Consider the following 27,106-nt stretch of genomic DNA (forward strand, 5'->3'; position numbering starts at 1 on the left):
TAATCATTCCTGAGCGAGCATCTGCCAAGGTGAGGTGATACTGCTCCACAGGAGGGTTTCAGATGCCCATTACAACTCCCAGAGAGACGCGAGGAGAATGCCTTTCCCAGGCACCTTAGCAGCACATGGCTGGCAGCAACAGTGGTGACAGATACCCCAAAAGGGGCAAAGTGGGTTCGCAGCAGTGCCAATATCCCGCCACCTCTCTTCTCCCTCTCCCTTAGCCAGGCTCATGGCTGGAGAGGGCAGCTAACACCTTCTTCGGGGTGGTGAACCTGACTTTGCAGCATCCCCCTGGCAGCCCCAGGAAGATTTCTGGCTGCGTCAGCCAAAATTCCTGCTGGGGACTCTGCTGCAATGCAGCACACCACACCCCCGCCGGCGCTGAGCCCCAGCCTGGACAGCCAGTGCCGCTCAGCTCTAGTCCTGCACCGCCGTAGGCTTCCCTCCTCCTCTTCCCAACGAGCCTGGATGATTTCAGGTTGCTTGGCATTATCTCCTGCAGGCAGTTGGCGTCCGCAGCGTGTGTCAGCGCAGCCCGGCGCATGTTTGGTTTCACAACGCAGAAAGCACTGGCTCCCCGAAGGGATCGGCTGTGGTTTCATATTTCATTTCCCTCACACGCTACACCCGAATTCCAGACGCTTTCTGGCTTCGCTGCTGCATGGACTCAGAGCACAGGTCCTTTGCCGAACCCAGCGGAGGCAGACGGGGCTTCCCTCAGCTCCAGGGAGCGCACCATGAAGACGTCAATTGTGTTTTTGCTTTGCATCACAGTTTTCCCAGGCTTTTCCCAGGGCAGAGTTGTCAGAGAGGATGAAACTGGTTTTGCCGAGTGTAACGTGTTCTTCCCTGGACAAGTCCCACCCGAAGGATTTACGGAGCCGTTCCACGTGAAAATCTGTCAGCAGTACAACAAAGAGCCACGCTTTGCAACCCTCTACAGTACTAAGGACAAAATCCCTCTTTATTCAGCTTTTAAGTATACAAAGCCAGCCCAAAACAAGGAGGAGAACTGGCTGGTCGAACCGCAGGTAAGTCAGCTTTTCCTTCGCTGTAAAGGAAATGTTCCTGGAGAACATTTCCTCTGGGGTGAAGCTGGGGCTAGGGTTTTGCAAAGGAGGCAGGAGCTCTGCTTGTTGAACTTCTTTCGATATTAATTTAACCCAAGCAGAACTTATTTTTGTGCTTGGAACTGACCAAACAAATAGTTCCTTGTCCCACGGGGCTTATAATGAAAGCTGGGAGGCTGCTGCGTGCAACGTGCTGTGCCAGGGGAGAGGAAAGTCATCTTTGCCACCAGCTGATGCGTCTGCCCTGCCTAGCCAGCTGTCACGGGCAGGGAGCACTGCCGATGGGTAGCAGAGTTAAACATCGCAGTGTCAAGTTGAAGTTTGTTCTGTTGCCAGCGTGATCGCAGTGTTGATAAGAGTTCTTTAGCTTCGCTGCGCAGGGATAAAACATCCATTTGCGGTTCACCAAGTTGACGCTGCAGCTTTTTGTTGTGTGCCTGTGTTGCAGACTCGGGTAGGGAAATGAGTTGCCGTGTCCTGGAGCGTGAAGGCTTCAGTCAGGTCAGAAGTGTGCAGTATAAAACAAATTTTGCTGGAGCCTCAGTGGTTTTTGTCTCTCCTGACACTTGGCATGTTGAAGCAAATCCTTCAGGCTGTTAAATTTAAAGGAAATCCTTAAAAAATGCCCTAAGAGAACAAGTACATTTTACCTCTCCCCCTTTTTTTTTTTTTCCTTGTTTCAGCTTTTTCAGCAGTGATCACGGGGAGTTTTGTAGCAAATATCAAGCTACCCCCATCCATTGAGCTCAGGAAAGATTGGCAGCATGCAAGGGTGCTTCATCAGGGCAGGAATGGCTGCAGTATCAGAGCAGCATGTTGAGAGCAGGGCCCTCAGGTGCTGGGTGCTAGATGTAGCCAGAATCAAAGCTCACCCCTGTCTCAAGAGAGTGGTTGCCATCCTCATTTTCCTCATATGGGGTGATGAGATACTAAGACCACGAGGTCACAGGCAGTGAAGATAGGAAATCCTACATCCCTGTCTTCACCTTGGACTGTCTCCCTGCTCTCTGGGCTGGGTTTTGAGTTGCAGGAGTTCCCAAGGGCCTTTTGATCTGCTCTCCTTGCACTTCACAGATGGCTGTGGGAGGTGTCTGTTTGCCCTTTTAAAACAGAGGGAAGCTTTTTGCAGACTGCCGTTACGGAGTTGAGGAAGGGTGATGAGTTTTTGAAGCACAAAGGGGACCTAGACGAGTGAGCATTTGCTGTCAGTGCCATGAAGACAGTGAGGCAAAGCAGCAGAGATGAGATCCTTTCACATTTGCCTCAGCCGCTGACGCCCTTCATCACCTCTAGCCACCGTATCTCCTCCTGCTCCTCATGGTCTGACTCACCAGACCTGCCCAGGCAGGCTCGAAAGCCATTCCTGCCACGGAGCAGTGGGCAGCCCCTCCACAGCAGCTTCGGTTCTCCAGCACCTCCCTCCCGCTGGCCCCCCTGCCCTCCCTGCTCCATCCCTCTCCACCTTGTCATCATCCCTGTCAAGCACTCCAGAGCCCCAAACCTTGTGTCTCCTGCCTCCAAACCGTACTGCAGCCCCAGAAATAATTGGCCAGGCACTACCTTTAGTCGCTCTGGCTTCTCCAGAGCATCCCCATGCATTGCTGTGGGTCCATTCTTAGTTTACACTAATGGGTCTCCTTCACCCATTGCTGAAATGCAGGCGTCTCAGGGGTGGGAGGTAGGTAGGAGCTCTGTGGTTCACTGGAGGAACCTCAGTCTGAGACAGAAAACCACTAGAAAAAAAATCATCTGAAGAATCTGTAAGGAGAAAAAATCAGGACTAGGAAGAATTCCTATAACTCAAGAAATAAGCATGTACACCCCTCTCAGACACTGCCACGTGGGATCTGGGAGGAGAAAGCGGGGAAGAGATTTCACACCCATTATGTGTGTTCCCATCAAGGCTAGGTCAGATGGTTAGGAGAGGTCAAATGGCTGCTGAAGGGAACCCTTAGCAACACCTGCTTTGCAGCATAGCCCCATGAGGTTATATTGCCTATTTTCTGGATAATTTCCTTGCCCAGGCAGGGATAGCCAGGTATGAGCAGGCTCAGCTGCACAGTGGCCTGTGCTTACACCTATGTGCATGCACATGGAGATGCAGAGACAGAGCAGGCAGAAAGAAATCACTATAAAAATGCTCTCTGCACTCTGTTGAGTGCCTCAGGGTTGTCACAAGCTTTTTTGGGTAAAGTAATGACGTGGTGAGGGCACCGTCTCACTCCCTGCATGCCTACCTCCTCAGGAATGTCTGCCTGAGAAACAAATGCCAAATGTAGCACAGAGGCAGTAATTGGGTAAGAAGTGTGAGGAATGTCAGTGCCACCCACTGCCGATTGGCAGCTGGAGACAGTGAATTAATTCAGCAATTAGTGAAAAATTAGAGAGCAGGCAGGGTAGGTTGATGAGCAGGGTACTGATGGGACTCCCCCAGGCTCAGGCCTGAAAACCTGCTCTGCCACAGTTTTGCTACGGGTTGAGAGCAAGTCACTTAGATGGCTTTCACCTCATCTCATTTTGGTTGTCTGAAGACCTATGGGTTTGACTCTTTCTATAGTTTAGAGAGAGATGGAAAACTCTGGAGTTGCTTTTTCTGTCCTAATGTATGAGGGGTTGGATGAATCACCTTGTGTTTTCATTTGGTTGGTGACTACCGCCAGCCAGATGACCAAGGTGGGATTTGCATCGTCCAGCTATAGCTACCTCTGAGCTGCTCTCGCCATCTCTCTTGGTGGACAGTCAAGAGAAACGGGTACTTCTAGACCCACTCACGTGGACGTCCTGCGACAGCAAGCTTGCTGTAAGATACACTGTGCCTCCTCCCTGGGACCTGTACTAAGGGCAGAGGAAGTATCTCCACTGCAATGAAAGGCATAAGCATGCCTGAGGAAATAGTGAGGGGAGTGGAATGCTGAAGTTCACCAGGAATGGTACTAGGGTGGGGAAGGTGGGAGGTAACAGTGTCCTACACTGTTAAGTGACCAAACTTGATGGAAGCTGCCTGCTCTAACAGCTGTGTGTTGCCATACTTTTAATCTCCCTCTGCCTCTGCCCTTCTCTGAAACTGCAGTCCCCACTTTATGAAACACATCAATATTGTTAGGTGCTCACATCCATACAGGTGTTCAGATGCATAATTTATTTTTAAATCCCCATCCTATGAATGAGGTGTTTACCTGTCTGCTTGGATCTTGCCCTTAGCTATTCCAGGTTATTTGGGCAGGTGGCTTCATGGCTGACTCCATGAATGCAGATACGTTTTGGTGGTGACACAAACCAAAAGCTTTTTGAAGCAGTGAGGAAAGGTAGCTTGCAATGCAGATTAGATGCAGTGCTGGAGGCAGCTTGCCTTTGGGGCTGAGCTGGAGGAGGCATGAAAACCTCAGTTACACATGAGTTATTACAAACCATAATATGAGTTATTATAAGCATAACTTGGTGATGTCAGAGCCTTACGCATGAACAGCACATGGCTGCATTTTTATCATGTTCTTTTTTAATTGCACCTAAACAATCCCAATGGTATGTGCAAAAGCCTGCAGCTGAACAGGTAACCAGAGATGTATTTTCTTGATAGGCACCTCAAGGTTTGCATGCATCAGCTCATAAGGAGAGAAAATTAAGTTTATACCATCTGCTTCATGTAGGCTGGGAATCTCTGCCAGGAGGCAGAGCTGACTTGTCTCGGGTCTACGTGTCCTTGTGGTACAGCAGCACTGCCATGGGAGTGAGAAGGGTTCAGTGTCTCTGTGAGCACGTCAGACTCAAAAGGGCCATAACACGGAGGGCAGTTCCCAGGCACAGCCTCTCACCCGTGCCCGCTCCCCCCGTCACCTGTCCTGTGGGATTAAACACACTGCCTGCATCCCTCGTCCCATGGCACAACATCATAACCTCATCAGAACGGGGAGAATGAGCTGGGGGGGCAGGGTGGGACAGTGATTTTGTGGAACGCAAAATGTCTGGCCTCATCAGCCAGCTGCAGCCCGTGAGTTTGGGGCGTCTGAGCGAGAGGAGCAGAATAAGGCAGATGAAGTGCAGGTTAAGTCTTTTTTAAATGGCATATTTAGAAAAAGCTACAACTTGTGCATCAGCACATAGGATTCACTGTGATCCTTCCAGTCCGAAGCAATAAGCATCAGATGCTTCAAAACAAAGTGCAAGAAACGTCCTTAGCAGGAGATGGGGGTGATGCAGCCCTCTGCAATGGCCAACGTTGGCACTGTGACCAGTGTTGGTGCAGAGCGAGCCCTGAGCCCAGACCGCAGGGGCTTGGCTGATGCAGGAGGCCAGCCAGAGCTCAATTCCTAGGCGAGGGTGATGGATAGCTGCTGACACTCGTGGTGCTGGCCACTTCACCCTGACTCTCAGCACAGGTTGACGCAGAGCTGTGAGGAGGTGATGAGTCACTAAGAGGATGCAAACTCTGGGTAAGGTTGCTGGACATCTGTCCAGCTGGCATTGCAAGATGGCCAAGGGACGAGGAAGGATGACTGGGGAGTGATTCGAGGTAGACTATGAACTGTCTGCCATAGATGTCTCCAAAGTACATATTATATAGTGCAGTAAGCAGTCTATAGGCCAGGAGCAAAACCAACAGGTTTAATTGGGCCAGCACAGTGCTAGGAGCTGAAGGCCACAGCCTTTGAAACAGAGACTACAGGAGGCAGTGACTGCCAGAGACCATCTGCCACCCCCGTGCTTCTACCAACATGCTCACCCTTTAATTTGGGGAAGAAAATGACAATCTGGCACCCCCCCTCCTGGAGCGGCTGCAGGCAGTGTCAGTAGGGATGACTAAGGAGCAGACAGAGATGCTGCCACCTGAGAAAGACCTGAGCATGTCCCGGCATTTAGTGCTTCTGCTCCCACTGCTCGTTACCTCCCCATGCACGGCTCTGTGCATGACTCCAGGACAAATTCCTGCTGCAGCAATTGCTACCTCTGGCTCTGTGGCATGGAAATGGCAGACACAAACAGGCAGCACAGATTCCATCGAGGACCTGCAGTGATGGCATCCTCACCCATGTTATGCCAGGAGCTGTGTGGTCATTAAGGATGAGGTTCAGACTATTAATGACATGAGGTTCAGACTACTAATGACAAGCCCTGAGAGAGCCCTAGGAGCTCACTGCTGTGTCTGTGTTCAGGGCAGGGAGGTTTAGGTCACCTGCCATGGTGGCTGGCTTCATTCTGGCTTCTTACACCATCAGTGGTGAGAGGTAAATGCCTTCTCTAGACATCTTAGATACCATGGTTTTTGTCTTCATGGCTTGGATTTGATAGTTCAGAGGGACTGAATTAAGGTGCCATGGTAGGTGCTTAAATGAACTGGAGGTACCACCGCTGTAGGAGGTGAACACACAGCTCTAAATAAAGCCATCTATTGGTCTTAAAAATCTCTTCTAGGAAAAAAAGCACAAGTTAGAGGCTTGGTGCAGGGTGGCTGGTGAGATTCTGGAGGCTGTGTTGTGCTGCGAACCAGACTGGAGAGCTGCAAGCATCCCTTGCAGCTTAAATGGATGTGTTTGGCAGGGCAGCTAAGTAGAGCATACAGTCCTCCAAAGCACTGCAAGGAAAATAAGGAGGGAGTACAGGATGTGGTCTGAGGCACAGCATGCAGTAGCAGTCATAATGGAAAATATACTTCAAGGCCCCTATTACATGTTGCTTTCTAGGAAAGGCAAATTGCATCCCGTAACTCTTCTCTCTACTGTTTCAGATAGATGATCCAGAAAATGACCTGCATGAGATGGTGCATGAAGCTGATATTGTTGGCACTGTGGCCAACCTTGGTGCAAATCAAGCCTTGACCTCAGACTACGTGGGCTCCGGTTACGAGAGAGGGCTGCTCAATCCCAGCTTGCTCAATGAGGAGGATTTCCAGATGGCCACTTACACGCTCACGAACGCCGTCCCTCTGAGCCCGTCTCTGAGCAAAAGCTGGCACAGAGACATCGGGAGGGTAGTGGAGCAAGCTCTGGTCCCTCACTGCTCCAAGAAAGATCATCTGTATCTCCTTGCAGGTGCAATTCCTTCCAGTGTCCGAGTTAAAGGCAAGGTGTCAGTGCCAGAGACCCTCTGGCTGGCAGCCTGCTGCAATGCTCCGGAGGGATGGTCCCTGGGACTAGTGAAAAAAATGAATGATGAAATCAGCTTGGTGGACCTCACGGTGGGAGAGCTGGAGAAGCAGCTTCTAGCAGGAGTTCACTTGTTCAAGGGCAAGTGTGGGGAAGACAACAAAAGCCAGGAGAAAACGGAAGCAATACTGCAAGCTGTCAGTCAGATCCGCTCTGGAGAGCAAGTAGGAACAAGTGACAACCAGGAGGCCAAAGACAGTGGCTTGGTGAGAAGAGTGGCTGGCATCATTGCTACCCCTTTCATCAAACTTCTGGAACTCCTCATCTACGTGTTTGTGGAGCTGGTGAAATTTGTGTTTTATTTTCTGTGGCTTGTTATCAAGTGGGTTGGTGGTGCAGTTCTGGATGGACTCTACAGCCTGTGGAATGGGGTGGTGTCCTACCTTAAAGCCATCAGCACGGTACTCATCAGCATCCCCTGTGATGTGGGGAGAGTCATCATCAACATCTTCCTGGGCTTCCTGCAAATTGTTCAAGATGTGGCATCCCTCACCTACAGGATCCTGCGCATCCCCGTGGGGTTTGTCCTTCACCTCGCTGCTTTCCCTTACCAATCCATCTGTGCCATTCCTTCCGTCCTCAAAGACATGGCCACCGGGATCGGGGGCACCTTCTCTCTGGTCATCGATGCCACAGCCACACTTCTGCATGGCTTTTATTACCTGGCTTGTCACATAGTCAAACGGTTTGTCCCTAAAGGCTCCTCTGATGACTGATAGGGATGGAAACCAAGGCTGCAAAGACATGGAGTGAAGGAAGAGTGGGGCAATGCTTTAAGATACCTGGCCAAACGCTGTCAATTTTATTCTGGTATTTATTGTAGTGACATTAATAACAATGAACCGACTGGGGAGTAACAGGGAGGGCTGAGGTAATGTTGCCGGGGGCAGCCACCATTGTAACTCAAATTCTGTCTGTTGTGAACTGTTCGGGTTTTATTGGTGCAGGCCACAAAGTTTCTGTGATTTTCAAATGTCAAGATGCTTCCTCTGGGAGATGAATGCTAAATGTGGTATGAGGTTATTTCTTTCCGGCTATGATAACACTGAGGCCTACGCACCGGCAGTGAACTCTGCAGAAGCCCATCCATGCCAAGGAGGAGGTGGTGGTCGGGGAGGATTTTAGTTACAGAGGGTTTTCTGGGACCTGGAGAAAGGAGGAGGCGAGGGTACAAGGATTTGGGGCTGGGAAACAGCAGGGAGCGGGGCAGGATGGGGGCAAGGTCCTGCTGTTGGTTGCACTGCTCATTGCACCGGCGTCCCACAGGTGGAGGGGGTGCGACCAGGTGTATCTCATAGTCCTCAGGCCTTTCCAGGCAGCTGAAATTGTGCGGATCTTGCTGGGAGGAAAGACCTGCTACTCGTCCTTTTGCATGGTGGCAAAACTTTTTCCCTTAGCCATACCAAGTTCGTCTTCCCCCAACCCTTCCTTGCTCCCTGGTGACCACTGAAGGTCTAAGCCCTGAAGCTTAAAGATGTGGCGTACCCTGAAGGTCTAAGCCCCTGAATGTCTCAGCCCTGAAGCCCTTGTGCCTGCTCTGAAGCCCAGCGGCACCCGGGAGTCACGCTTTTGGCTTTGAATCAGTTGCCACCTGCTCTGCCTCCCTTGAGAGCTGACAGCTCCCCGAGCACGCAGTGGTTTTTATGTGCCCGAGGTCTCTGTGAGACGATGCCCAGGCTGGCGATGGGTAACGCCACAGCTGTCCTTCTGAGGCTTGTTTTGAAAGCACACCTCGCTGGGGAAAAATGATCCTCCTGGGTTTCCCTCTAGAGCAAAAGAAAAGCAGCTCTGCCCTTTCCATCAGTCTGAGTTGGTGGCGGGGATGCCCTCATAGAAAGGAGACATGGGAGAGGAGGTGCATGGGGAGCGTGGGGGGATTTTGCTGCTTTCGCGTGGGCTGATTTGCTGCTTTCATAGCCTGTACCCAGAGGTAGAGTCAGAGCGGGGCAGGAGCCAGCCCTGGGCAGGGCGGGTGGATCCCCTCGGTGCTGTGCTGGGCGTGGAGCTGGCCTGAGGGACATCAAGGAAACTTGTCCGGCAATTGGGAGAGAAAAGGCAGAGGGAATAGGATACTTGTGGTGAGTTCCTTGCACTTGGAGGTCCTGGCAGCACTCATAGAAGAGGGCTCTGCCACCCGCAAGAGGAAAAGAGGACTGTGTGGCTGTTGCAGCTGCAGGAACCAGCATGGCCAAGCTCCACCTGAGCCCTAACGACAAAGCCTTTTGCTGGGCATTTTTCCTCCTTAGCCAATTTTGGAAACCTGGAGGAGGGAAAAAGTGGTTGTGTTGCCTCTATCTCCCATGGGGACTATGAACTGTCAGGTGGGATGAGAGGCAGGAGGGGGATCTGGGGTGCAGCACTCATTTTGCTGTGTGAATACCCACTTGGGGAGCCCACGCACAAGCAGACATGTTTATGTCAGAGATGAACCCAACTCCTCTTCTGCACCGCTCGTCCTCCCTGCTAGCTCTTCACCCTTTCCCCCAGCTGGCATGAGCCAGGACCCCCCCACATCTGGCACTCTGGAGCTGGGGCACACGTGGGGCCTTTGCAGGGGACCATCAGTGGTTTGCAGCCAGACGAGGGGCACAGGGACACCCGCCGCTGCTGGAGGAGGGCACAGGGGTACTGCCCTTCCCCAGGGCTTGGCTCAGTGAGGGGCTTTGGGTCTCTTGGTGCAGCTGCCTGCAGGAGGGAGGCTCTCGATCGCAGCAGCATTTGCTTTGGCTGGACTCCAAGAGGCATTTGGGACTTCTACATACACAGATCCTTCCCTTCACCCCCACCTCATTCCCTCCCTCCAGCACCACGTTGGTTTTGGACCCCGATCTGCCATAGCATCCCATAAGGAGTACCAGGGGTGTGCAAGCCAGTGCTGCCGTCCCCGGGGGGGACCCAGCGGTGCTGTGTTGGTGGTGGCCAGTCCTGGGTTGAAGAAAGCCCAATTACTCAACGTGGCAACTTTGCCTCTCTGCCTCATGCTGCCTGAGGCAAGGCTGAGCTGGGAGGGGAGAGATTCAGAGGGTAAAGGAGATTCTGCTGGTTCATGGTGGCAAGAGAGGGTTGTTTCCTTAGCTCAAGGGCTGTGTTCAACGCGACCAGCTGTGCGTGCACATCCTGGACCAGCACACCCTGACCAGGTGGCTCCCTGTTCAGCAATGACGCTAATGGCATCATTGGGGATGCCAATGATGGGGATGAAGTGGGGAGGCAGCAGGATAAGTGGGAGAGAGGATGACTTCTTGTCTCACCCTTTGTGGGCCATGGCTGGTTTGTGGAGAGAGGCAGCCTCCAAGCAGTGCTGGCTTTGTTCAAAAGGAAAGGCAGCTTTTGTGTGCCAATATGGGTATAGTTGGGTGAAGTCAGTGGTGTTTTACAAGTCCCTCCTTTGCCTTGGAGCTGTTGGTTTGGGGATTTTTGGGTACAAGGGGCAAAGTCCAGGTTGCTGCTCCCAGCAGGCAGACAGCAGCCTGCGGATGCTCTCCAAACCACACTTTGCATCTCTGCCTACTCAAACGTGCCTTTCCTGCTGCAGAGCCAGATGCGGAGCTGGTTTCCCACTCCTTCACGAGACCCTGTCCCAACCCCAGCGCTCCTCTCGGGCTACATGGCAGCTGTCAAGGCAGGAAAGCAGCCAGCTCAGGTCCCAGGAGATGGCAGGGTGGGGTGACGGGCACCAGCCTCGGGGACCCCGGGTCCCCAGCAGCCTCTGGAGGCACGTGTGGTGGCAGCAGCCGGCGATGCACTTCTCAGGGGTCCTGCACCCAGAGCAGCTTCCCCACAGCTTAACCCAGCAGCCCCCGCATCCCAGTTCCACCAGCATCTCCAGTGCACCCCCCCAGTTGCAGCGATGTGGGGGCTCGTGCTGAGAGGCAGAAAAGCTGAGGCACCTCAGGAGGTCTGCGTTGCCGCATCTCCATCGCCATCGCTACCCAGCCTAGCTCGGGTCAGGCCAGCAGGTCCTCATGCTGCAACTGTGTCTTCTGACCGCAGGTGGGCAGTCCTTGAAATCTAAGGGGCTGCAGCACTGTAGGATTTGGGTAGATGTGGAACAGTTATTAAAATTGTCTTAACGTGCTCAGATTTCAAATGCTAAGAACCGCAACTGACACGGGGCATTTTTCTTCTGTTCTGCGTGTCTGAGCAGGTGATGGGAAATCTGTACTGAACGCTGAGCAATTATCACAGAACAAGGAACATCCTGCTAAAAACTAACTATTGTTTGAGATTATTCTTATCTGGGCATGATTTATGGCTTCTGAGCTTTACTCTATCCTTGGAAACATATGGCTTCAACAAAATAAAAGTTACTTTTCCAAAGAGGGGCTGGTATCACGTTTCTGTCACAGTTGCAAATGGGATAATGCAACCCCGAGTGCCCTGACTAATCAAGACAGCACCAGCAGCACAGTTGTTCTTTGTTATGGCTTGACATCTGATACTAATGGCCCTTTAGTGCTTTTAAAACACCTTTCCTCTCTCAAAGCACTTTAAAAGAGTCAATTCATTAAGGTGCAGAATATGTAGGTAGAAGCTGGGGGGTTGCAGGCAGTGAATTTAGCTCTGTATGTGCCAGAAGAGAGAGGGAATGTTTTATTCTTGTGACATGCAGTGAGATGCAGCTCGGGTGCAGCACAATGGCCAGATACAGATTCTGTGATACAGAAAAATCACATCACAGCAGGATGATTCTTCGCAGCTGACAGGGAGAAACTCCCTCTTGTGCAATGCCATTCCCTTGACCGGTTTTATCACAACTTCTTGAGAAGGAGAACAAGCAGTCCCTAAAAGTGGCCATTTTCCTCCACTGACAGTATAGAGATCCTGGGATGAGTAAGCCAGATGTTGACACCTGCGTTTTGTGGGTACCTCTCTTTGGGCAGATGAAGCCCTCCAGTGGAGTCTGCGTTCCTCTCAGGTCTGCAGGAACTGGTGAGACACTGGAACAGGTTGCCCAGAGAAGTTGTGGATGCCCCGTCACTGGAAGTGGTTGAGGTCAGGTTGGACAGGGCTTTGAGCAACCTGACCTAGTGAAAGATGTCCCTGCCTCAACCAGATCACCCAACGCTTCGACACAGGGGTCTCCGTGCTCCTCGAGGTGACCCTTGTCCCTGCTGCATTCATCCTGGGGCTGGTCACTGATAAGGGCAGAGGGACTTGGCAACCCCAGCAGCACGGCCCCTCGGTCACAGCCCTGGGCTCAGGTCCTCTGGGTCACACCTCTGCCGCCATTGCGTGTTTTGGAGCTGCTCATCTCTGCGTGGAGCTCCATCACCAGCTCCGTACCTCCCTCTGGCCAGGTTGCTGCTCCAGTTCGGCAGGGAACCGAGCCATGCTTGTTCACAGGTTCTCTCTCCAGCGTAGTCAGTGCCAGAAAATGGAAAAGGTATTGGAAAACAAATACCAGTGTAACTCGTTTGGCTAGGAAAGATTGCCTGGGAGCAAGGAGCATGAGGTGTGTCTGGGGTGTGCGCGTTAGCAAGATTGCAATCCCATGGGTTTGACATGGGATGATTTCTCTTCGCTGCATGGTCTCCCAGGCTGTTGGATTTACTTCGATTTGGGAATGGATCTCACACTGGGTAACATCTGCCATTGATTTCCACAGAACTGGTGTTTCCAGCCAAGCAGAAAGGCCTACAGACTTTCCAGCGGTGTTAGTGTTACAGCTGGTTGGAAGATCTCCAAGGAAATATATCCTGTCAGAACAGGGTGATTTATCAAACAGGGTTCTTTTCATGGCAATTTGCCATATTCAGTGGAAAAGATTTTTCAGGCCCAGGCTAGAACAAGGACCAGAATCATCCAAGAGCAGCCCAGAGTCTGGATTGGACGTTTGGATGTGGACATCCAGCACCCACTCCTGCCTAAAGCCAGACCTGGCATGTGAATGTGGCTGTCTCCATCTCACAGGAGTGCCCTTACAGCCATGGCCCATCTTAGCTTATGTCTCATTTTCTCCCATTTGTAAGGGTGAAAAAACCTTGTTTCCTTTCCAAAAATACTGAAATTGTGACTGTATTCCTGAGAGGTAGAAGCCATTTTCCACTAAGCTAGCAGCAAAGTTGCCTGCAAAGCTGAAGCAGTGGCTTCAAATTCCTCTGCAGTATCATCTTTATGAATATCTTGATGTTTTAAACTAATTTAACATGGTGGAGAACAGACATTTGGAGCAGAAGTCACTGCGCGTTTACTGCTGTGACGTTGTGGATTTTGCCAAACCTCCCAATGTCTGCTGGTAGAAGATGGTTATGGACCAAAGCCAGGAGATGCAGCAGGCGGGCAGGACGATGCTAGTGGGCAGGGGAGGAACCATGGGAGCTCCACACTGGTGGGAGAAGAGCAGCAGATGGAGGGGATGCTTCAGACTAGATTTAAGGAAGAAATTTTTTACTATGAGCATGTTTCACACACTGGCACAGGTTGCCCAGAGAGGTGGTAGATGCCCCATCCCTGCAAACATTCAAGGTCAGGCTGGACGGGGCTCTGAGCAACCTGATCTGGTTGAAGATGTACCTGCTCATTGCAGGGGGGTTGGGCTAGATGACCTTTAAAGTCCCTTCCGACCCAAACTATTCTATGACACCAAGTGGCCGGTAACTAACTAGTGAACAGTAATGGCTGAGAAGTGGTCTCTGCTTGGTCCTGACACCAACAAGCTGCTGAGAGGAGTGGAGCAGCTCCAGAGGGATGATACGATAGTCAGGGAGACGTCGCTGTCTGGATTTATGCCACCCAAGCGTGGGCATTTAAAATCTGCAGGCACTGGGCTCCCTCCATTCAGTATAACTAACTCACTAGGCTTTCACCTGGGCATCTCAGCTGGATGCCTAAAGCTGGGGCCAAGGAAGCTTAGCTGGGGTTGGTGGCTGATGGGGCTTGTCCCATCCATGGAGACCTTTGAGGTGTCCATTGACGTGGGTCACCCAGACGATTGTACAGGTGGGATGGTCTTTCCCATAGCCCCTTGGAAGGCTCTTGTGTCACCAAGTCCTTCCCTGTGGGTAGGAATGATACCAGGGGCTGATGCCTCCCAAGTGCTGCTGGAAATGACCCCCAGTGCTGGCAGCCCCATTTGGGCAGTGGTTGGGATTTGTGTGTGGTCCTACTGCAGCAGATGGGATTAACCACCACGTGCCCCTCAAACCCTATGAGTTGGCCTGACCTGTGTGGAGTCATCCCATCCCCCAAAAAACTCGGCCCACAATTTTTTGAGTTCACGGAAAACATGCACATTTGTGCGGTGGCTGAGTGCACCCTTCACCCTCAGGCATCTGCGGGGTGTAACTGTACACCTTTGCACTGTAGGTGATAGCCTGCACTTCAAAAAAACACTGCACTCTCCAAGACTGAGATTTGATGTGGAGCAAAGGGACTGCCTTCTCAAGGATCTGTGAGACCACGGAGCCCAGTAGCTGCAGAGGAGGTTTGAATGGTAACAATTAGCATCCTGCTGTCAGAGAGGTGCAAATGATCTCTGAGGCTCATCATCTCACCAGTTAAGGAGAAAAGGTGAGAACTCAGATGCTGGGTGTCATCAAGGACTAGGGAACAGGCACTGGGGCTCTGGTGATGGAGGATAGTTTTGTCCATCCCCAGATCCTACAATGCCACAGATCATCACCCCAAGCCCAATCAGAGGGAGGTTTGGTGGAGTGGGATATGTCTGGGAACGTGGTACCTGTCCTTTATTTCTTTCAGGAGCGTATTCAGAGTCTTACACTTTCTCCATCACCCGTTGCCAGCTGTGAGCAGGTGCAGGTGCTCAGCACCGAGCACATTCCCACAACATGCCCTGACAGCACTGCTGGGACTCCCGGGGACACAGCGCTGAGGTTCTGGACCTCTGCGGTGGTGGGGATTTGCACTTGGGTCTACTAATTAGAGCTGGTAAGGATGCCTCCAGCTGAGCTGCTTCTGTTCCTGTTTTTGGAAAAATTGCGTTTTTCTTGTTTTGTTTTTCTTTTTCAGCAGGAAAACTGAAAGAAAAAAACCTAGGGGTTGGCTTAAATCTAATAAAAAATGTTTTCAGCTGATCTTTTCAGTATCACTGTGCTGTACTGCAGATGTGAGCCGGAGTTTAATCTGCGAGCCGAACGCTGCAACCCGACCGTGTTTCCCCTGACGTGCAGGGAGTGGAGGCGGATCAGACTCCCCCAGGAGACGATTCAGGGCAGATGCCACCCTCTGGTGGAGTCTCTCCATCTCTCCACCGGCTGCAGAGGAAGCCAAGAGAGATGAGCTGGGTAATTTAGCAAGACAAATTGAAAGCCTGTATTCAGGCAGCATCATCTCCCCAGCCCAGCTCTCCTCCTCCTGGTGCTTTCAGTGCACCACGAGAGACACCAGGCCACGAGGACAACGCGGGCGAGGTGGTCTGGGCCGAAGCTAAACCCGCTTTTGTGGGGTCGCACGCTGCAGCAGCAAACTGCTGGGGAACTCATTCCTGGGCTAGTCAACCCTGAACGTTGCAGGTCGTGACTGCTAAACCACTTCGGGTTTTGTTGTATTGTCTGTATCCGGTTTTTGGCAACATTTTGTTCCCTGGACGTGTTGAGACTCTGAACACCAGCCCCAGGCAGGAGGAGCAGGGGGGCTTCCCTTCTGCAAAAGCACTTTCCTGCAGGTCGGAAATCTTCAAGTTTTGCTCCAAGGGCCTGAAGGAAGCCCGAGAACAAAAAGCACATGTGGAGGATGCAGAAGGTAGGTTTTAATTTAGCAGGAAATACAAATCCAGTGATTATCTTCTTTTATACATTGAAAAGCTTACAAAAAATCAATGATATTTACATGAGCTCATTAGCATGATGAGTGATGTTATTTATAACTTCTATAATTCTAGCTTGGATTTGTACAGCCTCTGCTCTGCTGTCCAGGTGCCTCACCAGATTGCTCTGTCACGATCAAATTAAAAGTTACTGGGGGGGAGTTTGCGTGCTCCCACGTGGCCTATAATTTGGGCTAATTTAGCGTGCAGCGTTGAAATCAAGTCACGTGCTGGTGGCTGCACTTCAGCAGCAATTAATGCAGACCACTTCTTCCCTGTGCCACGGCACGAGGAGCCCCCGAGGCGATGCTGGGAAGAGGCCAAGGAGACCCCAGTACAAGCCGAAATCCAACCCTATGGATGTGGGCTTGCTTGAGCCACGAGCGGGCACGTGGCCTCCGCTGCTGCTGGCCACCCTGCTGCTGCCCATGGCTGTCCGGCTCCGTCCGGGAGGCTGGGGGTGGCCGTGCTCCCCGCCGATGCCGGCCTCCCCGTGCTCCATGAGGCTGCGGAGGGACGTGGCGGGGCTCGGGGTCGGCCCAGCTGGGTCTCCCCAGGGACATGCCGCCCGCGCGGGGCTGCCCACCCGTACCCCGGGCATGGCCCTTTCCCGGATCCTGTGGGAGAACCCCACAGGGGTCACCTATGGGGTGCAGGGACACTGTCCGGTGGGCACACGAGCATCCCTGTGACATGGTCCCTCGTCGGCCACCGCCCTTGGGTCTCTGGGTTTCTCCGGCCCCGGGCTGGGTGTAGAAGATTTTAGAAAATTTAGGACTGTAAGACTGTTAGAAATTAGTATAGACTGAGTTAAGGTGAGCCGTGCGGGAGCAGGAGGCAGCGGGCGTGCGACTAGACGGCAGCTCAGCCAGAGCGGCCCGGGGAGGGCAGCCAAGGAGTAGGTCTGGGGAATTGCCAACACGCACAAATGTTTTGGGCTTTGGCTTTCCTGGGGGGGAACCGGCTGGAGAGGTGAAGACAGGGTTCAGGGCAAGCCTGGGGTCGGCGGGGAGCGGGGCTGTCCTCCGCCCGCGCTGGGTCCCCCACTCTGAGCACTCACACCACGCGCTGGGTGAAGGTGCAGGGACCAAAATCGCGGCTGGGCTCGCTTGAGGAGGGCACGGACCTGCCCTGCTGCTCACCTGTTCCGTGGGACCTTTAGGAAGTAAAGCAGGAATGCCACAGCAGCCTTTGGCTTTGAGGAATATGGCAAGTTTATCTTTTTCAGGACGGTGGTGGTGACGGTCACCCTCCCTCCAGTCCAGAGCTGCACCAGTGCCAGAGGCGATGGCCACAGCACCTGTAAGGGGAGGGAAAGCTCTGCCTGCACCCAAGATGATATTTTCAGTATTTGGAAACTTCCACTGCAAGCAAATAAGTAAGCACTTGATGTATTTACAGATCTACTTTTCTTTATTGTGATAAGTATATTTTTCAGGGCAGGATGAAGCTGAACCAGCTGAAGATGCCAGTAGGTAGTGGCCGTGCTGTGGCAGCCCTCAGTCACAGCCCTTCTCGGGGCACACACTACCTCTAACAGAACTGGAAATGGGCTTTTAGGGTTTTTTTGGGGGGTTATTTCCATCACAGGGCGAGGTGAGGTCAGGTGAGCTGAGCATCCAGCAGCTGGAGGACAAGATACACCCAAAACACCCCAGGTCCGCGGTTTGAGTTAACTAGTTTTGTCTCTTTGGAGGGGAGATGAGCATCTCTCCGGGGACAAAGCCCCTTGGTGATCCCTCAGCACTATGCCACCCTTCCCTGGGGGCTGGATGGGGCAGATGGCAAGACTGCAGGGGCTTGGGGGCAATCTGGCTGCTAGATAAGCTTGTCATTGCCCCACGCCAGCACCCTCGCACACATTTCCTCTCTCCTTCGCATTTCCTTCATGGTTTTATGGCGCTCACCCACTTCTGCTCTGGGGCTCAGCCAGGGCTCCCTGGAAGAGGGAGCAGCTCCTGGTGCATCCCACTGCCTGTGGCTTTCACAAAACAGATTTCTAAGGGGAAGGTGACAAGCCCTGTATCAAGAGCGAACATCATGATGCCCATCGCCCCATCCCTCATCACTGACAACTGCCTGTTTAAAAGACATCCCCTTTGGCAAGCACTATACATTTTTCAGGACCCACGTTCACATAGATTAAGTAGAATTATTATCTGTATCTATCTATGTATGCATAGATTAAATAATCTATATATTAAATAATACCTGGATTAAAAACCAGGACAAGGGCACGGAAGGGTAGGACACTTCCAGGGCTGGATCTCGTCCCAAAACACAGGATGCTCTGCTCCAGAGACGTGTTCCCCAGCACGTGGCAAATGATGGCTCAAACAGGAGGCAGGTTTTATCCATTTTATTTAACCAATGAAATTCCTACTGATAACAATGAAAGTAATTTCAGCAAGTATAAATGCGATACAGTTTTAAACAAACCCCATTGTTCCGTACCTATAAATAGATTTTTCAAAACCTCATAAAAAGTGCAGATTTATGAATTGCTGTTAAAATGTTAATACATGATTCCTTTGTTTAAAAATGCGTTTTTGTCTCTTAACTCACAAAAAAAAAAAAGTTCCTTCTGCATCTGTTCAGATAAATTCAAGTTGGGTAACTTAAAAACTAACAAAAGTCACACACACAAAAAAAAAAATCCATCCCACTAGGTCAGTCTGTCCTCTGCAAAAAAAACCAAAAAAACCAAACCAATGAAAAAACCCCCAACCAGCAACAACAGAAAAAAATGAATGATAAAAGCTGCTGTGGAAACCCACAATGAGCTCCCAGCAGCTGCCTCACCCCGCAGGCAAACCTCCTGCGAAAGCACGGAGCCCGTGGCGTACCTCCGGAGCTCAGGGCAGGCGGTGGCCCGGGGAGCAGGACAGGTGACGTGCCACCCCACCCGCCCGCGGGATGCTGCAGGGACCGTGGGACCCACAGAGCTACCACGCTTCCCTGCTTCGTGGTGGTGGGAGGGAGCAGCAGGGTCAGAGCTTCGTCTTTAATCCTCCATCCCGAAACATCCGCGCGGCCGTGGCAGGAGAAGGCAAGAAGCTGACAGCTGCCGGGCTGGGGCTGGTACAACGTACCCCCCGTCCAGAGGGCGAGAGGTGGGAGATGCAGTGAAACACCGCTCCCCGGGGCACAGCGCTGCCCTGCCCTGCCCGCCGCCCCAGCCTGCGGGCAAGGGGGCTCAGACCCACAGCCGCCAACGGGGAGCCAATGCTGCTTCTTACCCCAACATGCTGGGCTCTGCAGACAGCAAATCAAGGGCCAATTTTTGCACTCCAGAGAGGCTTGGAAGCTTTTCGGCTGCAGAAACACCGTGCCCGCGTTTTTGGTCCGGCGGCTGGTCTGTCCATCCCTGCCACGCCAGCAAGGCTCACGTTCCGCCCCCGTGCGCCAGTGAGCAGACCGTGGCGGGCAGCCAGCGGCAGGCTTATGGGCACGGGGGGCTGAAACACACGCCAGACCCCAGCCTTCCTGGCGTTTGGGTCCAAATGCAGCCAAACGCAGGGCGGCCGTGCGGCTCGGACCGTGGTTTTCGCAGAGAGGGGCTCAGCTCACCCATGGTCGAGAGAGGTCTGCCGGCACATCTCCCTGTATCTACAGTGGTATTTTATCTACAGCAGGGTCTGTTTAGCAAGAGCAGTTTAAAGTGGCTATGTTTATCAAGTTTGCTACTTTATGAATTAAAAAAAACCAACAAAACAAAAAACCAAACCCCAACAACTATAAATACAAAGACTCTCACACACCAGACACTTGCAGCCTGCGTGACTCATAAACCGCATCAATATTCTGTTAAAAAGCTTATTCTACTTAAAACTATACATAGTACAAGAGACCGAAAAGTGGCAGTCGTGTATGGGCACGCTGCCTGCCCCAGGGTGGCCCACAGTCAGGTGCTTCCTAAAAAAATCAAGGAGTTACAGTAACACGGCACAGGACTGCAAAGCCAATCACAGCTTCTGCTTACACTGCATACGAAGTACCAAGGGGAACACAAAAAAGAACTGGTGTTAATACTGATGGATTAAAGAGTAACTATAAAGATCAAAACAGACGTTCACAGCATGCTACATATATTGCTCACAAACTTTTCTTTTTAAAAAAAAAGGCTAATACAAAACAAGGAGTTGGCAGTCTAATTTTCAGTTATGTCAGATAGAAAGATAAAGCATATACATTCATCGTGTGGCTTTCCAGCAAAAGGAGAAAAGGGTAAAACCGAGAGATTTCAAGTTTACAAAATTCCTATTTTATTAAGCTACAGTTTATATCCAGTTCCGGTCACAGTCATGAAAAGATTTCTGACTGCATCGCCTTGCAGAGTCCAAGGGCTGTAGCCTAATTATTATTATTTTCCCCCTAAAAGCAGCCGCATCTCCCACCACCCCGAGCGGGCTGCTCCTGCAGCCACCTGGGCATGTGGCAGCTGGGCTGGAGGGAAGAGGTTTGGGTCTGGTGGCACGACATGAGCATGAAGTGGGGAATGAGAAACAGTTTTGGACCGTGCGTGTCTCCGTGCATGTTTGGACCTGCTGCTGCCGCTGTCCCCCAGAGCCCTCAGCTGGAGACACAATGCTTGGTGATTCACCCATTTTGTCTGAAAACTCCCTTCAAAGGGCTGATGGGGGCAAGAAAATGCAGTTCAACAGCGGCACGTTTTTCTCCGGCAGAAGTGAATGGTTCCCTTCCCCTGCTCTGTCCGTGGAGTAAGGGAAGGGCCCAGCTCTCGTCCTACAGAAGCCCTCTGGACACCTCGGGAGGAGGCACCTCCCACCATCTCCCCTACACCCAGACATACACAAGAATGTCTCAGACACATCGGTTAAGTTTCTTTAACTGACCAACATGTCACCTCCTCCTGTGCTGGTTATGTCCCCTCGAGAGCGCCGGTGGTCTGTACCTTCTGACACTGACAGCGTGGCTTGCTCCCCACAATTAGTGTATTAATTGGCATCTTCAATACCACCTCTAACTACTGTTGGGAACAAGAGCAGAATTCAGATTTCTGTTTTCCACGAGCCCTGATGACACTCCGTACCCGTAGGAACACCCAACCCTGCCTATGCCTCCAGCAGCCACTCCACTGCATGCATTTCGTTTTATCCTGTTGATAAGGAAAAAACCCAAATCTACTTGTTGCACATGTTGGCCGCAGTCTGCCCGGCTGCAGGGCACCCGAGGAGCTGCTGACTCAACGGCCCTGTAAGCTTGCCTGGCACAACAGGACCTCAAATCCCCTATTAGATATCCCTCAAAGAAACCTGCACGGCTGAACAGCTCAAGCACGGGGAGTTTTGCCAAAGAAAGCGTTTCCTTAGTGGATCCACTGGATTATTACTGTAACTCCAGAGATGGAATCTGACACGCTACTGGCAAATGATACCTAAATGGTGTAAGCAAGTACGGAGTGTTATCCTTTCAAAGCAGATTTAGAATTTTCCTGCCCAGAAATAACCCAATATGGCAATTAAGTGTTTCTGAACACGAGAAAGACCCTCTGAACTCAACAGCAAACAGTGATACAGGAACCTAGCATTGTTTTACAAGGTTAAGGCTAGGAGGTTGTCCCTGCATGACTGCTAGGGGTTGTGAGCTGGGAAGATAGGAAGCACTTGATGGAGGGTGGTGGTGGTGGCACGTTGGAAAATGACAGTTTTTGCCCCTGGTGAGCAGCAGAAGGATTAAATGTCTGCAAGAGAGATGTGATGTGTGCTGGGGGAGCAGCAGCATTACCGCATGCCAGGAAATGTGCTCTAAGGGATAAATTAACACTGATCAAGACGGTCCTAAAGTTTCCTCATACTACTGTGCTCTCTCCATCTCCCACACCTGTGATCTGTGCAGTAGGTATGAAATGCTAAATTCATTTTCATTTGGAGATAAAAACTTTCATTTAAAATCCCCAAATGTGGAAAAGCTGGTGGATGCATCTCTTGGAATGATCACTAACAGCAAACCGATTCTTACAGCTTTATATTCAGATCAGCTCTGGGCAAGTTCATGTACAATGAATCCACTCCCTTCTCCCTCCGTTTTGTGCAACATCACCCCTTATTTATGGGAGAAGGATCTAAACCTCTAAGGAAAGTAACTGAAAGAACATCACTTGAAATCAAGAAGATTTGGAGTATTTCTTTGTGGCCAAAACTTTTTAGTCTGGGCACAAGCTATCCACTTGCTACCACCAATGTATCTTTTCTGCAAGTAGAGGTTAAATAATCCAGCTCTTCTAAAAGGGAGTCCAAACTCTGGAACATGAGCCTGAAATGCATGCCTATGTTCATGGAAAACACACACACATGAGAAACATCAAGAACCTGTTCTGCAAGAGCAGCAGCTTACAGTTTAACTGCTTTGGGAAAGATTTCTCTAAGCCTATTTTAAGTACCCAAAACAACCCATTTCAATAACAATCGCTGCAAATCACATGGATCTGCTACACATAACTCCTTTAATCTCTATGGAAACTGATTTTATTCTATTGAATTTAGGTGACTAAGTATCTTTAAAAATCTGACTCAAAAATACAAGTGGGCACCTTGCAGGATTTTGCTAAGTGCCTAGGTGCTTAAATTCCCACTGAAATTCAGGCAACTAGCTGCTTTTTCCAAATCCCATGGAAACACCTATCAGCATCACTATGAACAAAAATACTTTTGAAGAATCTGGTGCTTTGACCTTCTGCACTCAAGTAACAGAGAAGCAAAATGTTTTCCTTTTTGTTCTGATCTGTTCTAAATTTAGAGAGGCCTACGTTTATAATTGTTTACAATCACTGATTTTCCTGTCCTTAAAAGTTTTTTTAACACATAGGAAGAGCTGATGGTAATTCTTTAACTCTTAAAGCTGAAAGTACATCCTTTTCATTTTAATGAAAGATTTAGGGCAAAGAACGTATGTTTCGGTTGAGTCTTGATGAAAATAAATCCATCTACAGCTCACCAAGATTCTCATAGGATACCACAACACTAGCTTTAGTAGCTATCTGCACAAACTGTACCCTAGTTTAAAATGGTTCCTGTTCCTGTATGATGGCACTCTTGTGATGTTCGGCTGCAGGCAGGATGTTCTGGGAAATGCAAATGCTCTCTCCAACTAGCACCTTTTTCAGTCCTCTTCATTACACAGAAAAAAATATGGAGCAATTTCAGCAAGAATGTACTCTATCGCAACACACATTTTGAAGCAATTCTGCAATGATAAGAAACTGTCCATGCCCAAAAGCTCTGTTTCCTACTTACAGCATTCCCTGTGCTAACTGGTTCATTTGTACCTACCAAGCTTTCTCTTCAGTAGATCTAGGAGACTGTACACTTTGTTTTTATGTTGGTCACAGCTGGGATTTTGTGTACTAACATTAATGCTGGTAAATATCAATTCCAATAAAGGAACACAGAGGGAGAGTATTTACACTTCCAATGATTATGGTACTCTTAAGAATAATATTAATGAACAAAGTGTGAAGATTCACATTCATGAGTGCTTTAAAAATGCAAAAAATCTACGAACACTTGCACATTAAAATTTGGCACAGTGTGAGCCTAAAGCGTGCGTAAAGTGTATGGTAGAGTTGTCTGACTTTAAACACCTATTCTGAACAAACATCTATTAAAAATCATAAATTTGAGTATAAAAACTAGGCTATAAATTGTTACACTGTAAATGCAATACTTTGAAAAAAAAAATGCCAAAAAATGCCACATGGAAAACATTTCCAGAAGTTTCAAGTTTGCATTTAATATTAAAAAAAAGAGAAATAGCAAACTAGTTGTACAATGACATTTCCTACAGTGGAATGTCTTGCAGGCCATATGTGACTTGATATGGCACCTTAAATTAAAAAAAAAAAAAAAAAAAAAGAAGAAATCACTGGTTTACTACAAATTTTATGAAGCAATCCATTTATGGTTTCTATATTTCAAATCTGCTCATGTACTTTGCTCAGAAGGCATTTGAGCTGGCAAGTATATCTCATAAGGAAAGAAGTAAAGGCACTCATGTTTCCAAACATAAAACTCAACCTACTCTAAGAGTATTTGCATTTCTGAAGGGAAACTAAGCCGTCATATTAGTTACCCAAATCTAGTTTCACCTCCTTTCCAGAGCTCAACTGTGCTTCTTGAGAACTACTTGACTTTTCAAAGCAAAGGAATTTAAAGTAGTACTGTACAGTTCCTCTCACGTGAAAAAAGCAAAAGTATTGCATGAAATCTTCTCTCAGCAGAACTGTTTTATGCACAAAAGCCATTAGGTATGGCCACTACAGTCACAAGAGGGAGGAAAAAGGATCATAACAACTTAGAAAGTTAATCTAAGTTCACACATATGAGCATCCCAATACTTCCGAGAAATCTTTGCAGTTAGCTATACAAGACAAATAAATCTGGTATTTTACCCAATGCTCTCTCTAGAAAAGAGTCTGATGCTGTCTATTGGGTAGTTTTCTAAATAGCCAACGTTACATTAAAAAAAAAAAAATTACTGATTTCTTCCTCAAAAGGTTTTCACATGCAGAGTCTGCAGTCTGAAAGTGCAGAAAAGTGTACAATCATTTAGCTTTCCAATCTGGAACAGATAGATAAAGCGAAAAAACCAACATGCGAAGTCACAGCAAGGTATCAGGAAAAGGGAAGAAAAGAGAAAACTAACTTTAGTAGCGTACTGGTCCATGATTTTGTCAATGAAAAGTGTTAAAATATGATAGTATTTTTTAAACTATTCTGCTATCACCAGTGGAAGAAAATCCTGTATTAACTTCTACAATCCAATGGAATATTAAACATAAACCTATCCAGTTAGTTTTGAATGTATGCAACAGAAATAAAGGTCACCCTCCTCAAAGAAATATGAAAAGTCCAAACCAACAGACAAAAGTTGAAGCAGTGACAACTTGCATCCTACTGGGTAAGTTTAAGCATCTCTTTAGGCACTTCACTGGTTCATTAAATGCAATACAAAATAAAGCTATAAATATCAACATTTTGTGCTCTTAAAAATTAGCCACAAGCAACAGAAAACAGCACAAAATTGTGACATTTTTGGCAGCTTATTTCTTCCCTTCCCCAATATTACTGGTTGTCCAAGAATGCTTTGTTTTGGGGATGCTTTGGCATCTCAGTATCAGGTTGTCTTAAGCCGTAAAAGCTAAAACAAAACTGCTAGGCCTTAGACAATAAAGAAATTTGGTTTTAAAATTTCTTTATGGCTATATAAGAAGGACACTTTAGCAGTGGCATGATAGGGAAAAAAGCTTGCTTTCTTTTTAAATATTGCACTTTTCTTTTGTTCACTCACACTAATGCATAGAAACTTTTTAAACTTTGAATATTAAAATTTCATGCTATGAAAAAGTTATGGGAAATAAATTTCTACACATCCAATATGAAAGAACAGATATGCTAGCCTTCCTTTACTTTCCTTAGTTAAAACATTGAGAAAGAAGAGAGTGCAAAAAAACCCACAACCCTATTTTTGGTCAGCCTGTGTTTTAACTTTATAGGTGCCAACTAAACAAATTGCAACATGTGATGAGCATGGATATTGTAAGGACAACTGAGGGTGACTGTCAGTAAAACAAGATTATGCATGATTGAAACACAGTTAAGTGTGGCTGAAATGGCAAATCGTGAGGCCTCTTCTCTTGGGAAGGGGCACGACAAAGCAGATGAATTTCGCGCTTCAGTAGCATGCTGTAGGATTTATCATGATTAATTTCACATTAAAGTGTGCTCAATGTTTGCATCCACATCTCGCATCACCTTCAATTGCTGTAGTAAGACAGTGACTGGCAGTCTCCAGGAGACACAGAAGAATCCAGTGGGCAATTCAATGCAACGCAGCCTGCGTGTCTGTCACGAGTCATGACATGGTGGTACGTTCTCAGGACAGGCAGAACCAATCTTCTGCTGGACTCCACTAATCTGAAAAATGATTGCTTGGAAAAAGAAGTCTCTAAGCACTTCACTCCAGTGCTTAAAGAACAAAGCGCTAGGATTGGATATAATAAAAACAGTTTCAGGATCCTGACCACTGTGCAGAAATCCAGCCGGAAACAATGCAGAGTAGTGCTCCTCAGTGTTACTTTTGTTATCATTAGTAATGTTAAGCATCAAGAAAATAAAACACGTCATTGCACATTACAGCCGCCAAGAAGCACGGCTAAACTTTGACACTAGAGAATTGAATAACCTGATGCTACATCACAAACAGCTTCTGGTGTGTATCTATTTCAAAAGGTCTTTACATACTCAGTAAAAACTCCTTTACTCCTGCCCAGCGAATGCTTCAGGTTAAGTGACGAGTTATGGCACGAAGGGCATACAGAAGTTCAGCTTGCATACGAGCTTCCATTAGAAGTAGATTGACATGAACCTGTTAAAAATTATATCAGCCATTTAGTTCACCTCTGAATGCAACATTGTTTATTCGTTTAGACTAAAATTTCTGACCTTTAGTGAAGCATTGCTGCAAGAACTATGTCCTTTCTCTCTGTACCCTGCTGCAGGACTCCAGTTCCTCTTGAGACAGCTGTGTAGTATGCCAATACTAGACAACACCCTAGGACTGCAAGGAACTAGCCTCAACTACTGCTTTAAGCAATCTTCCATCTGAGAAGTCCCAATAAAACCATTTTTGTATCCTAATAGTATTAGTTCTTTATGAACTATATTTTGTTTTCTTCACTACCACCTGTGACTGCTACATAGGAGCAGAGAATAAGGAATAGTTTACATGCCAGATAGGCTAGCAGGCACACAAGCACTGAACTCTTGTCAGGAAGCATTTAACTTGGATATCTGAAGACATGTTGACATTTTTATTGATGAAAAACACCATGAAGATTTTACATATTTTTATACATATATATATATATATATGAGTTAAAGTCTTTTTTGATCCCCAAATCCCAAGTATTGGCATAGTTGACAACTTTTGTATTCCCAAGTTTATCCACTTTTCTTTTACAATTGTCAGTTCAATTTTATGGAGAAGTCACTCAAAATAATAATAAAAAAAGAATCAGTATTTCCAGTACACTAAGAAGTATTTTTGTAAAACTGATATCTAACACTCAATTAGTTAATCTCATTTGTTTTTCTCTGGTTAAAAAC

General features: G+C 48.7%; 2 protein-coding genes across 4 annotated transcripts in view; one reads left to right on the top strand and one right to left on the bottom strand.

Moving 5' to 3' along the window:
* The first annotated feature begins 385 nt into the window (after nt 1–385).
* Nucleotides 386–11,535, top strand: ENDOD1 (endonuclease domain containing 1). 2 transcript variants are annotated; one of them, XR_008238965.1, is made up of 3 exons: nt 386–1,034; nt 6,796–8,665; nt 8,706–11,535. XR_008238965.1 is itself a non-coding variant. In XM_052812864.1 (2 exons), the coding sequence occupies exons 1-2, from the start codon at nt 546–548 to the stop codon at nt 7,927–7,929; spliced, it is 1,623 nt and encodes a 540-aa protein (XP_052668824.1). In that variant the 5' UTR covers nt 386–545; the 3' UTR covers nt 7,930–11,535. The 2 variants fall into 2 exon arrangements, 1 of the variants encoding a protein (XP_052668824.1); XM_052812864.1 differs by having other exon boundaries at nt 6,796–11,535.
* A 6,789-nt stretch (nt 11,536–18,324) lies between these two features.
* The window catches only part of SESN3 (sestrin 3), a 44,860-nt gene continuing 36,078 nt past the window's right edge, over nt 18,325–27,106 (bottom strand). For both annotated transcript variants that reach the window (XM_052812646.1, XM_052812645.1), the window contains exon 10: nt 18,325–26,366. In XM_052812646.1, coding sequence (XP_052668606.1) covers nt 26,280–26,366 — 87 coding nt within the window. In that variant the 3' untranslated portion in view covers nt 18,325–26,279. The remainder of the gene's footprint in view (nt 26,367–27,106) is intronic.

The sequence above is a fragment of the Harpia harpyja genome, chromosome 17 (genome assembly GCF_026419915.1).
Source record: "Harpia harpyja isolate bHarHar1 chromosome 17, bHarHar1 primary haplotype, whole genome shotgun sequence".
In the NCBI taxonomy this organism is placed as follows: domain Eukaryota; kingdom Metazoa; phylum Chordata; class Aves; order Accipitriformes; family Accipitridae; genus Harpia; species Harpia harpyja.

Excerpts from the sequence above, each read along its gene's own strand:
- ENDOD1 (XM_052812864.1), top strand. The coding sequence starts at position 546 with ATGTTTGGTTTCACAACGCAGAAAGCACTGGCTCCCCGAAGGGATCGG. Across the intron at positions 1,035-6,795 it reads ACTGGCTGGTCGAACCGCAG|ATAGATGATCCAGAAAATGA; the intron begins GTAAGTCAGCTT and ends CTACTGTTTCAG.